Here is a 12,157-nt window from a genome sequence, read left to right on the forward strand (position 1 = left end):
AAACTCTCTACTGAGTTCTCACTAATTCTAAACATTGCCCCCACTCTGGTTCAGGCCATCATCATCTCCTGCCTGGATTACAACTTCCTACCTGGTCTCCCTTTTTCCAATCTCACACTTCCCCCGATCTCTTCTCCACGCTGAAGCCAAAGTGACTTTCCCAGAATACATACCTGATCATGTCACTACCCCAATCATGTCACTTCCCTGCTTAAACCTATCTCTAGTCTCTTGCTATATTTATGTTGAAATTCTCAATACTGCTGTGGCCTCCACTATCTGAAATAATTTGGCCCCTGCTACGTCTCCAGCTTCACTTCCTGCCAGACTGCTTTTTATACCTAAGATCTGGATGCCCCAAGCTTTCTTTTTGTTTTTATTTAAATTAAATAAATGTTTTTACTTAAATTTTAAAAATTTAAATTTTTATTTAAATTAGCCAACATATAGTACATATTAATTTCAGATGTAGTAGTGTTCAGTAATTTATCAGTTGCCTATGGCCCCAAGCTTTCTTAAAGCTCATCTAAAAGACCTCCTTCTCTCTCTATCTCCAGGTCTTTGTCCCTGCTGATTCCTCTGCCTGGAATACCATCTCCTTCCACTCTGTTGCTTTCTCCCTTGGCCTTCACCTAGCCAACATCCACTCACCCTTCAGGTTTTGACTAAAAGAATACTCGTCCATCCTAGACTAGGGGTACCTGAAAAATATATATATTGCCCTGTAACTCATGTCTTTGCACATAACATCCAGTTGCATCTTCATATGTTTTTATTAATAAGCCCCCAGGGGCCCCTCAGCGCTGAGCTACTGAGTTCTCACCTGTGAGAACAGATGAGATGATGACATCCTGACACAACTTACTTCATTCTTAACGTCAAAACAACTTTACTTGTAAAAACAACCTTTGAAATCACATCAAACCCACATAAAAAACCCCACACAATTCTAGGCCCTGCGCTGGGTGTTAGGGACCCAGAACAAGATAGAGGTAGTCCCTGATGTCCCAGTACATTTATGTGCGCGTGTGTGAACAGCTTATTACAGTAAGGTGATAGGGGCGCTAGTACAGAATCGGGGAGATCATACAGTAGGCGCTCCTAACCCAGACTGGGGAGGGTCTGGGAAGTCTTACAGAAAGGGTATCAGAGGTAAACCCGGAGGAAGGATCAGCAGATTCGGGGAGAAATCTGCACTTGGAGGAAATATGGGAGTCGTCAGCTCGTGGACAGTGAGAGCAGCCGTGGCAGTGAACGAAAGGGCGAGAGCGAGAGAGAGGAGTGGGCGAGGGATCCAACTGTGAAGGACCCCAAGCCACCCCAGGCCTCCTTCCTCGAGATCTCATCTATCCTCGCCCTCGCCGGCGCCTCGGCCACTCTGAAAGCTTAGCCGGCGCCCACCACCCCGCAGCCACTCGCAACCACACCCTCGCCTCACCCAGCAGGGGAGGGCGGGACTCGGCTCTGCAGGGGAGGCTCCTCCCGCCGCCCAGAGACTGCGCGGGACGAGCCCGCCCTGCGCGATGACGTCAGCACGCCCGCGCGCGCCGGGGGAGGAGTGGGAGTCGCTGTCCGGGAAGGGCTGAGGCTCCGGTAACCCCGGCAGGGCGGGGGAGAGGGAGGGGCGGGGCAGGAGCCCCCTGGAGTGCGGGGTCGTGGTCCGGACCCGGAGCGAGAGCCCTAGACGCGCTCAGCACCAATTCTTCTGCCAGCAGGCCCCGCCCGGCCCGGCGATGGAGTTTCCGGACCTCGGGGCTCACTGTTCGGAGCCGAGCTGTCAGCGCTTGGGTGAGGGGCGGAGCGCGTGGGGGCGGGGCCGGGCCGAGCGGGGCTGGGAGCTGCAGGTGGGGCGAAGGGTGGGCTCCGGGGCTGGCAGTGCCAGAGGAGGGCGGGGATCGAAGTTGGGGGCGGTGGCTAAGGGGGCGTGGCTAAGAGATAGTGGCCTAGGACTGGGTGCAGTTTGTTGCAAACCGGGCGGCGTTTTTCCTTCCCCTGAGTGGAAGGCTCGAGTGAGTGGGAGCGACGTCGAGGTCCCGCTGGACCTGCAATCCGACCCGCTCCCTGCAGATTTTCTGCCGCTCAAGTGCGACGCCTGCTCCGGCATCTTCTGCGCAGACCATGTGGCCTACGCCCAGCATCACTGTGGATCTGCTTACCAAAAGGTGAGGGGGCGTTCTGAGGGTGGGAGGGGGCTGGTGGAGGATGCTTGCAGCATCTCCGGAAGCCCTCTGCCTCCCATTTCCTCTCCTTTATTGTTTTTCTGAGGCTCAGTGCTGGAAACATTGTTTCCTTGTGCGTTTATAGGGGGCATATCCAGGTTTTTTCAGGGAGGCTGTTTCAGGACCAGAGATTTGTTTGGACTGGGAGCGGGTCACAGACTGACCCCTACTCCTTAACTCTAGGATATCCAGGTCCCTGTATGCCCACTCTGTAATGTGCCTGTGCCTGTGGCCAGAGGGGAGCCCCCTGACCGCGCTGTGGGGGAACACATCGACCGAGACTGTCGGTCAGATCCAGCACAGCAAAAACGTAAGGTAAGCGTTGGAGGGGTTAGTCATGACCTGGCTGGTACCATGGATGCTTGCAAACCCGAACAGCTGTTATGATGGGATTGGAGAACGGGGTCAGAGTCTCAGCAGAGACAAACCTTCCCTCTGCACCTCAGATCTTCACCAATAAGTGTGAACGTTCTGGCTGCCGGCAGCGGGAAATGATGAAACTGACCTGCGAGCGCTGTGGCCGAAACTTCTGCATCAAGCACCGTCACCCACTGGACCATGATTGCTCTGGGGAGAGTCACCCAACCAGCCGGGCAGGGTAATTGCAACCAGGTCCAGTGCTTGCCTTTGGGATCACCCCATCCTTTTGGAACTGACTCAGCCTCTATCGTTACAAGTTGGGGAGCTTCAAACCTGTTGCATTTGGCTGGAGGAGTCTTTTAGCTTCCTATTCAAGTGTGTATTTTTCCAGACTTGTTTGGAGGAACTCCCCTCCTGACTTCCTGGGTAAGGCCTGGGAGAAGCATGCAAGCTGTTCTTGGAGGCATGCCAAGAGTGTCTCTTCCCTACAGACTTGCCGCCATCTCCAGAGCACAAGGTCTGGCTTCTACAAGCACCGTCTCCAGCCCAAGTCGGACATTGCCTTCATCTACCTCTCCCAGCAGGTAGGCAGGCCTGCCTGTTTCTTCTCTCCCTTTTTTACCTTCGCTCTCTGACGTCAGCCTCTTGAATGTCTGCCGTAGAGCAACAGCCCAGTCTCCATTCCCGACAGCCCCTCCAGTGATTGCCCTGCAGAATGGCTTGGTGAGTTGGGTGGAGCTTGGGCGGACCAAATCAACACCCCCCCCCCCCCCGGAAAATAAGGTCCAAGGCAACTGGTCTTCTTTCTCCTTTTTCGCAGAGTGAGGATGAGGCTCTGCAAAGAGCCCTGGAACTGTCCCTGGCAGAGAACAAACCCCAGGCCCCAAGGTGCGTCTTCTGGTGAAAGGGTGGGACGTGGGCACAGGCTCAGTTTGGAGGGAGGGCAGTGGGACTCCTCCAACCCCATGTAGGATAATAATTAAGAACCTGGGCTCAAAATTCAGCTTATTAACCATACGACCTTTGACAAGTTCTTGAATCCATAAGGGTTAACTTTCTCTAAAATGGAACAGTACTCCTACCTATGTTGTAGGGTTGTGTGAGGACTGAGAGAATACTCAGAAGTGCTCAGCACAGGGATGCCTAACAGGTCAGATGCTCACGTTTTAGACATTATTGTCACCCAACTTGTGCTGTCCCTCCCTCCCAGTTCTCAGGAGGAAGAAGACCTAGCTTTAGCACAAGCACTGTCAGCCAGCGAGGCCGAGTACCGACGGCAGCAGGTATGAGGACTGGGGAGAGCTCAGGTCCTGCACTGGGAGGGGAGGTGGGGAGGGCTTTCTTCAAGTGGTAGAGCGTTTTGGAATGGTGGTGAGCCTTTCGTTTTTGGTGTGACTCCAGCTCACACTGGACTCCGAAGTGAGGACTGGCCCTCATTTCCTTGACGTCGCACCCTGTCTTCCCTTCCTTCCCCTTTCCTTGCTCCAGGCCCAGAGCCGCAGCTTGAAGCCGTCCAACTGCAGCCTGTGCTAGGGCCCTGGGCTTGGGGAGGGAGGCTCAGCTGAGGAGGACTGTGGCCCCCACACCTCTAGGGTACACAGGGAGAGGAGGCTGGGAGCAGCCAGGAGTGAAGACGAGGAGGCCACCTCCAGGGAGCGTCAGGAGCAGCAGCTTGTGGAGCCGAGCCTACAGAGGGCCCTGCTGGCCTCTCCAGCTGCCTGGGAGAGAGCAGCTAGAACCGTCCGGTGGGTGGGCCCTCGGCGAGTGCGGGCCAGGCCCCGTACAGCCCCCTGCATCATGTCATCCCCTTTACACTGAGGCTGCCCCCATGTCTAGGAGGCAAGGAGGGGCCTAGAAGGAATAAAGGATCTTGGCAGTCACTAAGACCTCCAAGTGGTGTGTTTCTTTCTCCTGTCCAACCGAAACCAGAGGAGTCCTGTCAAGAATGCTCCCCTGACCTAAGGGTAGAGGCCCCCCCCCCCCCCGCAATACCCCACACCAAAGTCACAAGGATCCTAGCATAGTCCACACTTTTATTTCCCCAAAAAGTGCTTTTCTGAAAGGTTCTTTTCCCCAGCTATAGCTAGCACCATAACCCAACAGCGGGATGAAATGTGCCAGGAAAAGGGATATGTCTTATTCCCTTCTGAGTTATCCTTCAGGAGGGACGTGGCCACAGCTTTGGTCACTGGTCTCAGTCTGGAGGTTTGGCGTCCTCAGAGACTTCTTCCTGTCCCCGCTGCTGCAGCTGCCACATGTCCGCATACATGCCGCCTCGGGACAACAGAGCCTCGTGCCTGGGGCAAGGAGGAGGAGGAAAGTGCGAGAGTCTCAACTACCCGTTTAACCCCGAGAGTCCTCACCACCAGCCCACAGAGAGGAGAGGGATCGGCAAGGGAGCTCCCTCTCAGACACGCCTCGGATTTCACCTTTTCCTCAGGCCCCCGGTTCCGAGGCCTTGCCCTGTTTATCCTGCGCTGTTCCTTACCGTCCTCTCTCCACAATGCAGCCATCCTTAAAGACGAGGATTTGGTCAGCGTCGACCACAGTTGAGAGCCTGAGAAATCAGAGCTGAGTTATGCACCACACACTGCAAGTGGGTGCCCGCCGCCCGCCACCCCGGTCCCGTACCTGTGCGCGACCACGATGGTGGTGCGGTTGGCACAGACTTTGGCCAGAGAGGCCTGGATGGCCCTCTCGTTAGACGTATCCAGCGCTGACGTTGCCTACAGAAAGGATCTGGGTAAACCTGCCCCTGCCACCCAAAAGCCCCGTGGAAGGAGGAGGATACCAGCTGCTCACTGAGACTTTGAGAATCAAAAAGAACCTTCTCTTCACCTTGAGAACTGGAAGGTGTTTTTATGGAGCACAGATTCATGCTGTCCATCCGCAATGGGACACTGCCCAGCAGCAATGGCCTGGGCATAGGCAAGGGAGGAAGGAGGGGAGCAGGCTGCCCAGGGCCCTCACCTCATCTAGCAGAATGATGTCTGGAGCCTTGAGAATGGTGCGAGCGATGGCCACACGCTGCTTCTCCCCGCCACTCAACTTGAGGCCCCTCTCGCCCACCTGCGTCTCATATCCTGTGAATATTGCCCACCTTCTTCAAGTCACATGTCATACGTTTGGTTTCTGTGGCCAGATGGGCAGGAAGGAATGGCAGGACTGAATCGGGCAGGGGACAGACTCTCTCTGCATGGAAGCTCACCTTCGGGGAAAGTCAAAATGGCCTCGTGGATGCCTGCAGCCTGAGCAGCAGCCATCACCTCCTCGTCCCCAGCTGTGATGCAGCCGTAGCGGATGTTGTTGGCGATGGTGTCATTGAAGAGGACGGTGTCCTGGGGCACGACTCCGATGTGAGACCGGAGGGAGATCTGGGTCACCTGGAGTCAAAAGACCATATGCCCCAGGCTGTGAGACTGCCCCAACGCCCGCTCCCCCAGCCTGGGAGGTAGGATGGGCTGGGGTGGGGGGAGGGGAAGCACATGAGATGAGGTATAGGAATCCTGTCACCACCATCCCAAATCCTAGCTGTGTGGGCAAAGCACTCAACGTCCCTGAGTCTGTTTCTCCATCTATAAAGAAAAAAGATGCTTTTTATGCCCATGACTACTTTACTTGGGTAGGTCACATGGTGCTAGGTAGGCTGAGATCTCCAGCTGCAGCTTTTTGCAGGGGTGACCTCTCCTTCTCTCCCTGGAGAGTGGCCGGCACTTCATAGAGAGCCATTCTTTCACACACTAAATCACCCCTCTCCTAAATCACCTAAATCCGCCCCTAAATCACCATCTCCTCCCTAGCAACCTTACCTGTGAGATGTCCTGCCCGTCTATGCGGATGCAGCCGGAGCTGATGTCATAGAAACGGAACAACAGGCGCAACACTGTGCTCTTCCCTGCTCCCGATGGGCCTACCTGGTGCATTGGAAACGGAGGGAAAACATTTTCAGGCCAACTGGCTTTTTAAGGCTTTGCTCTCCAAGAAGCCACCAGTGTCCACGGAGGCCGCTACATTCAATCCTGTGGCCTGTCGTGACAGGATTCTGACTCCACAGCCTGGGCCACAAACTTCCATGAGCACCGGAGTAGGGAAACTCAAGGAGTCTGGGCCAAGTCTCACCAGGGCCAGCGTCTGTCCCGGCATGACGGTGAAGGACACATCCTGCAGAGTTTCTCGCCTGCAAGGAAGGGTGGGCATGGTCAGCAGGCCTGCTGCACTCCCAGTGACTCCATCCACCAGCAGAGCTACTCCTGGGCCCTGCCCCTCCCCTTCCAGGCAGTGGTGGGCTGAGAAGCAGGGATGGGGGGGTGGCCATGTGTAAATGGATGATGGGACAGGGGGCTGAGAGGTGCCAAAAGGGGAGGCTCACCCACTGGTATAGCTGAAGTGCACATTCTCAAACTCAATCTGGCCCCTCTGGAAGCGCAGGGGCCCTGCTCCGGGGAGGTCCTTCACCTAGGAGAGTGCCATCCCGTGCGTGCTGCCACCATAGGTCTGGTATTCCCCAGACACCGGGAACACCATGCAGACTCCCGCTTCCCACAGCCCCCCACTCGCCACGCCTCACTCACTTCCGGCTTCTCTTTCAGCAGGTCGAACATGTTCTCCATGTCGATGAAGTTTGTCTGGATCATCCTGCAAGAACAGTGCTGGCTGGGGCTCCTCTGAGGAGCTGGGGAAATAACCGCGTGCCCCGGACAGGTGAGGGTCGGAGATCAGGTTACCTGTAGTAGGTGCCAAACCAGTTGAGGGGCATGTACAGCTGGATGATGTAGGTGCCAAACAGCACGAAGTCCCCGACCTGCGGCGATCCGAGGAGGAGGAGGACAGAGTCACAGGAGGCCCGCCCATCTGCTGTCACCTCGCCCACTTCCCACGCAGGCACCTGGGGGCCCAGACACGGACCCCGGGCCCCTCTTCCCTGTCCCCAGTGCGATTCCCTCACCTGTAGCTTCTGCTCACTGACGAAGTATGCGCAAAGCAGGGAGCCAGCAAGGAGCCCGAGTCCAATCACCAGGTTCTGGGTCTGATTTAGTAAAACCAGTGAAGCGGTTGACTTCCACTCCAAATCCTGGGGCAATGATTGGGGGGGGGGGGGGAGGGAATGTCACATACACACTCTCACCAAATCCAAACCTGAGCCAGGCGTCTTCAACTTCACTTTTTCAGCCCAAATTGTACTCCCCTGGGCCCTGGCAATGCCGCAAGCTAGGCCGCCGCTCTCAGCAGACGTCAAACGAGCACGCTCACCTGATACTTGAGGATGGCCTCTCGGTAGCGGTCCACTTCGTAACCTTCGGCGTTGTAATATTTCACCTGACAAAGCCAAGCTACTGTTGTGAGACACGGCTGCAGCTCGAACACCTGGATCATTTCTTCCAGATTCCCAATGCCTCCTTCCTCATTTTGTATTTTCTTTCTTTATTTCTTTAAACTTTTATTTTTAAGTAATCTCTACACCCAACGTGGGGCTTGAACTCACAACACCGAAATTGAGTTGCATGCTCTTCCGACTGAGCCAGCCAGATGTCCCTCTGTCTTCCTTTGAAACAGCACCCGCCCACCCCCCTGCCCTCCCCGCCCCTGCAGCTTCCTGACAGCCCCGCTAGTCCCAGCCCCGCTGCTTCACATCTCCGTGCCTCACACTACTGCCACCAAGGCCTTCATTACCGTCTCAAAGTTTAGCAAAGAGTCCACAGCTCGGGCCCGGGTAGCATTCTCCTGTGTGTTCATTGCACGTCGAAACTTTGTTCTCCACTCAGTGACCACAATGGTCACAACTGTAGAGTGACAGGAGGGGGAGGAAGGAGAAGAAGAGGTCAAGACATCGCTCCCGACAGCAGAGAACACGGGGGGATGTGTGCTGCCTGCCACATACACACAAATCTGGAGCTGTAGACCAGGGACCCAGCTCCCCAAGGGAGAGAGGTGAGCTCCCCGAGGGCAGGGGCTGTGCCCGAGACATGCCCGCAGCCTGCACAAAGCCTCGTGTGTGAAAATGCTCCTGGTGACCAAACGAAGGCCAGCAGCATCTGGTTACACAAATGACGTTTCTCCTTGACTTGAACCCACAGCAGGCCCCTAATGTGACCAGGATGCCCTTCCCTGGCCCTCTAGCCGGGCTGAGCTCTAGCTCCCCTGGCAGAGGAGGAGGCCAACCCATCACGGTGGGGAGCAGCAGGAGCTTATTCAAGTGCACTAATCTACAGCCTCCCCTAGCTGGGCCACCTGAGTCAGAGGCAGGGCTCATGCCCAGGGAAGTCCCCAGAACACTTGGGGGAGACACGTCCACCTGGCAGCACTCACTGAGGTAAAGACTCATGCAGAGAAACACGATGAGGCCAAACCAGGCGTTGAAGAACATGCTGAAGTAGATGATGCCGATGGTGATGTCAGCCAGCGTGGGGAGGATGTTGAACACCAGGTAGCTAGGAAGGCAAGTCAGGCCGCGAAGGAAGGTGTAGGGGCTTGGAGCCAGCAACTCTGCCCCCAGGAGTTTCAGTTGCTGGTGTGTTTCTCAGTAGCAACAGACTAGAAGCAAGCGACACGCCCCTCAACAGGTGGATGGCTAGATAAAGTCAAGCATGCCCCCGGTACAGAATGCGCCGGGTCGGTTATACGGAGCAAGGAGGACCTTCGTGCAGGGCAAGAATGTATCTCCGTACCATTTTTCTCCTAAGGCAATTCTGAGAATGACACCTATGCTATGATCCCATGTGTCTTAGGAAAACCCTCCCCAATACCCCAGGAGTGCCGTGAGTCTGCACAGACATATGTCAAAATGTCTAGGGCAGAACTCAACATCCTAGATGGGGTGGGAACCTCTGGAGAAGTGAGTAGAATTTATAAGGTACTTGTTCCATTTTATTTGTGTTACTATGACAACACGGCTATGTTTATCTTAAAATAAAAAAATAAAAATAAAACAAAAATAAAAATAAAAAAGAGGACGGAGAGGCAGCTGAAGCTGCGTGCTTTCTCCTGCCAGCCCCTTCATTCCTGCTTCTCCAGCCCCACTGTCCCACACTCCATTTCCACTAGCCTGGCACCTGAGCAGCCCTGTGACACTGGATGTGCCCCGGTCCACAATCCGTAGCACCTCCCCTGTACGGCGCCCCAGGTGCCAGCGCAGAGAGAGCTCGTGCAGGTGGGAGAAGAGGCGCAGCTCCACCTGCCGCGACGTGAACTGCTGTACCCGGATCCATAGGAACGTTCTCAGGTTGCTCACAAAGCCTAGGGGGAGGTGGGGGAGGCCTCGGTAGAGCTGGGGGGCCAAATGACATCAGCCCAGTACCCCATATGACAGGTCCAAGAGCACCATATGACAGGTCCAAGAGCACCAAGGGGCCAGGGGAGGGATGCTTCGGGAAGGAAGAGGGGGTGAGGCCAATGCCAACCAGGGTGACAGCAGGGTCCCTCATACCTGTACTGCCAGTGCCACCCCCCTGGAGGAACTTGAGGATGACATAGGTGGTAACGGTCCAGGCCAGGGAGCTCCAAGGTGCCTTCTCAGTCAGCAAGTTCACTACGGAGAAAAAAAGTCAAAGCCCACTTCTGGCCCCTAGGACTCTCTTCAGGACCAACTGTTCCAGGCACCAGCCACAGCCCCTTTCTGATCCTCCAGCTCACATGGCCAATGAAGGACCAGAGAGCTGAGCTGGCACTTCTTCCCCTCACCTATGTCCCTGTAGAAGATGGGGACCAACACATTCAGTCCCCGTTCCAACCCCATGAGCCCCAGGCAGAGGAGCACAACCAGCTGCAGAACTGGACTCCCTCGCGGCCACAGGTAGCCACTCAGGAGGCGGAGCTTCCTGCCAAAGTCTCGCCATGTAGATCTTGGTGGTGCCTCTGTTGACTGAACCTGGGATGGTGAAACACATAGGGGAGGGGAGCTCAGAAATCAAAAAGAAGTGCCCTAGCTGAACCCCTCTGGGGAAAATGGATGGGATTACAGCTCCCAGTTATCTCAGACCCACAAGTGATTCCCAGTGAGGTCAGAAAAGCTCACAGGGCACAAACTGAGATTTGGGAAAGAAATATCATGGTGGGAAAAAATAAGGCCAGGCAAGGAAATTCAGACAGACCCTAAGGTTCAGAAATTCAGGTATACCTCGATCCTCTCTACGTCTTGTTCCTCTTCATTAACCTTCAAGGCATAGGACTGGGGACGAAGTCCGGGGGCCCAGAGTCCCAGGATAAAAAGCCCTCCAGAGACCACATACCGCAGCACCCACAGGCTAAACTGAACCTAGAATAAAACGTGTCCAGAGAGCATCAAAGAAGACCAAAATGCCTTTGTTACCACTTATAACAGGGCTGGGGGTTGGGCTAGGGCACACACACAGGTCAGGGGCCCAGCATCAAGCAGGCTTTAAAAAAATCTAGAGTGACTCAGCACAGACACACCCACCAGCTGGCTATCAGCAACCAGGCCAAGCAGGCCTCCCCCTTCTTCCCTTTCTTAGAGGCATCCCAAAGTGTGGAAGCACTGTGACCAGACATACCATCTTTCTTCCCAGCCCCTGCCACTCATGATTCTCCTCTCCCCACGAGGTCCCTTACCTGCTGGCCCAAGTCTGCCCGCGCCCACCACCACAGTGGGTTGTTCCAAGACACAAGGGCCAAGTTCTCAGCTGTAAATGCCACAGTCCACAGGAGCAGGAGACCCGAGCTGTGCCTGAACTCGATCCAGATGCCCATTGCTAGCTTCTGCCAGGCCTGGTTATGTTCCACCACGAGCAGCCCCAGGCCACAGGCGCCGGCCAGAGTACCCAATATGGAAGCCGGCAGTAGGTAGCCCGGCAGCGGGGCGCCCCCGGCAGTGCCCACCCGGCCAACCAGGGTAGCTAGGGGCAGCGCCACCTGAAGTATGGCCAGGAGCAGCTGCAGCACATAGGGAGCGACAAGAGGGCCGGCGCTCCAGGACACCTCCCGGGCGCCAGCTGGCCGCTCCCGGCGCTTGCAGGGAAGGGCTAGCACCACGGCCAGAGCCCCCAGGGCCATCAGTATCGAGGGCATAAGCGTGAAGAAGAAGCAGGGACTCAGGCCACCCTTCACCCATGCCGGCCCCAAGGGCCCCTCGGCCTCGCAGTAGTTGCCCACAATCACCATGGCGATGCGTGGCCGCCGGCCGAAGCTGCGGGGCCTGCGGGATCTGCAGGAAGGGCAAACGGGACCGGCGGCTCGGGGCGGGGCGCGGATGCTGGGGTGTTTCCGGTCATGGAGCCGAGGGGCGCCAAGCCGCGGGGGTCCCGGGCAGGGACACAGGTGGGCCCGGCCACACTTCCCACTCTTCGCGCACGCGCCACCGCCACGCACTCACGCAGGGCACGCACGCCGTCTTCGCCGTCCGTACGCCCCTCGCTCGAAGCCCGGGACCCTTCTGCCAAGTCGGAGCCCGAAGGAATGCTGGGTGTCTGACGGGAGCAGCTCCCTCGCGCAGCAGCCCCGCCCACCAGGGCGGCCCCAGCTCCTACGTAGGGCCCCCATTGGTCAACCTCCCTGAAGGGGCGGGAGGGGGAGGGTGCACGCGGGAAAGGCAAAATACCAACGCGGAGTCGGCTTGGTCACGCGCT

At 56.4% G+C, this 12,157-nt stretch overlaps 2 protein-coding genes across 4 annotated transcripts; one reads left to right on the forward strand and one right to left on the reverse strand.

The window, feature by feature from the left end:
* The first annotated feature begins 1,507 nt into the window (after positions 1 to 1,507).
* Positions 1,508 to 9,524, forward strand: ZFAND2B (zinc finger AN1-type containing 2B). 3 transcript variants are annotated; one of them, XM_044381146.3, is made up of 11 exons: positions 1,508 to 1,593; positions 1,716 to 1,788; positions 2,068 to 2,162; positions 2,403 to 2,534; positions 2,666 to 2,817; positions 3,071 to 3,163; positions 3,242 to 3,302; positions 3,400 to 3,467; positions 3,790 to 3,862; positions 4,068 to 7,280; positions 7,749 to 9,524. In XM_044381146.3, the coding sequence occupies exons 2-10, from the start codon at positions 1,734 to 1,736 to the stop codon at positions 4,110 to 4,112; spliced, it is 774 nt and encodes a 257-aa protein (XP_044237081.1). In that variant the 5' UTR covers positions 1,508 to 1,593; positions 1,716 to 1,733; the 3' UTR covers positions 4,113 to 7,280; positions 7,749 to 9,524. The 3 variants fall into 3 exon arrangements, with proteins under 3 accessions (XP_044237081.1, XP_026347691.1, XP_026347690.1); XM_026491905.4 differs by having other exon boundaries at positions 1,510 to 1,593; positions 1,713 to 1,788; XM_026491906.4 differs by lacking the exon at positions 7,749 to 9,524 and having other exon boundaries at positions 4,172 to 4,459.
* Positions 4,596 to 12,043, reverse strand: ABCB6 (ATP binding cassette subfamily B member 6 (Langereis blood group)). Its single transcript, XM_026491894.4, has 19 exons — positions 11,145 to 12,043; positions 10,693 to 10,830; positions 10,257 to 10,443; positions 10,003 to 10,104; positions 9,629 to 9,812; positions 8,886 to 9,007; positions 8,250 to 8,359; positions 7,830 to 7,895; positions 7,525 to 7,650; positions 7,304 to 7,380; positions 7,151 to 7,214; positions 6,949 to 7,034; positions 6,699 to 6,756; positions 6,389 to 6,493; positions 5,788 to 5,962; positions 5,550 to 5,662; positions 5,211 to 5,305; positions 5,068 to 5,136; positions 4,596 to 4,876 (listed from the first exon to the last, which is right to left on the reverse strand). Exons 1-19 carry the CDS (start codon positions 11,691 to 11,693, stop codon positions 4,774 to 4,776), a joined length of 2,529 nt encoding a protein of 842 aa, XP_026347679.1. The 5' UTR covers positions 11,694 to 12,043; the 3' UTR covers positions 4,596 to 4,773.
* Positions 12,044 to 12,157: the final 114 nt, after the last annotated feature.

The sequence above is a fragment of the Ursus arctos genome, unplaced genomic scaffold (assembly GCF_023065955.2).
Source record: "Ursus arctos isolate Adak ecotype North America unplaced genomic scaffold, UrsArc2.0 scaffold_1, whole genome shotgun sequence".
In the NCBI taxonomy this organism is placed as follows: Eukaryota; Metazoa; Chordata; class Mammalia; order Carnivora; family Ursidae; genus Ursus; species Ursus arctos.

Coding starts and splice junctions, on each gene's coding strand:
- ZFAND2B (XM_044381146.3), top strand. CDS start 1,734: ATGGAGTTTCCGGACCTCGGGGCTCACTGTTCGGAGCCGAGCTGTCAG. Junction 3,468..3,789: donor AACAAACCCCAGGCCCCAAG/GTGCGTCTTCTG, acceptor CCTCCCTCCCAG/TTCTCAGGAGGAAGAAGACC. Junction 3,863..4,067: donor CCGAGTACCGACGGCAGCAG/GTATGAGGACTG, acceptor TCCTTGCTCCAG/GCCCAGAGCCGCAGCTTGAA.
- ABCB6 (XM_026491894.4), bottom strand. CDS start 11,693: ATGGTGATTGTGGGCAACTACTGCGAGGCCGAGGGGCCCTTGGGGCCG. Junction 6,757..6,948: donor CACTTCAGCTATACCAGTGG/GTGAGCCTCCCC, acceptor CCTTCCTTGCAG/GCGAGAAACTCTGCAGGATG. Junction 5,137..5,210: donor ACCATCGTGGTCGCGCACAG/GTACGGGACCGG, acceptor CTGATTTCTCAG/GCTCTCAACTGTGGTCGACG.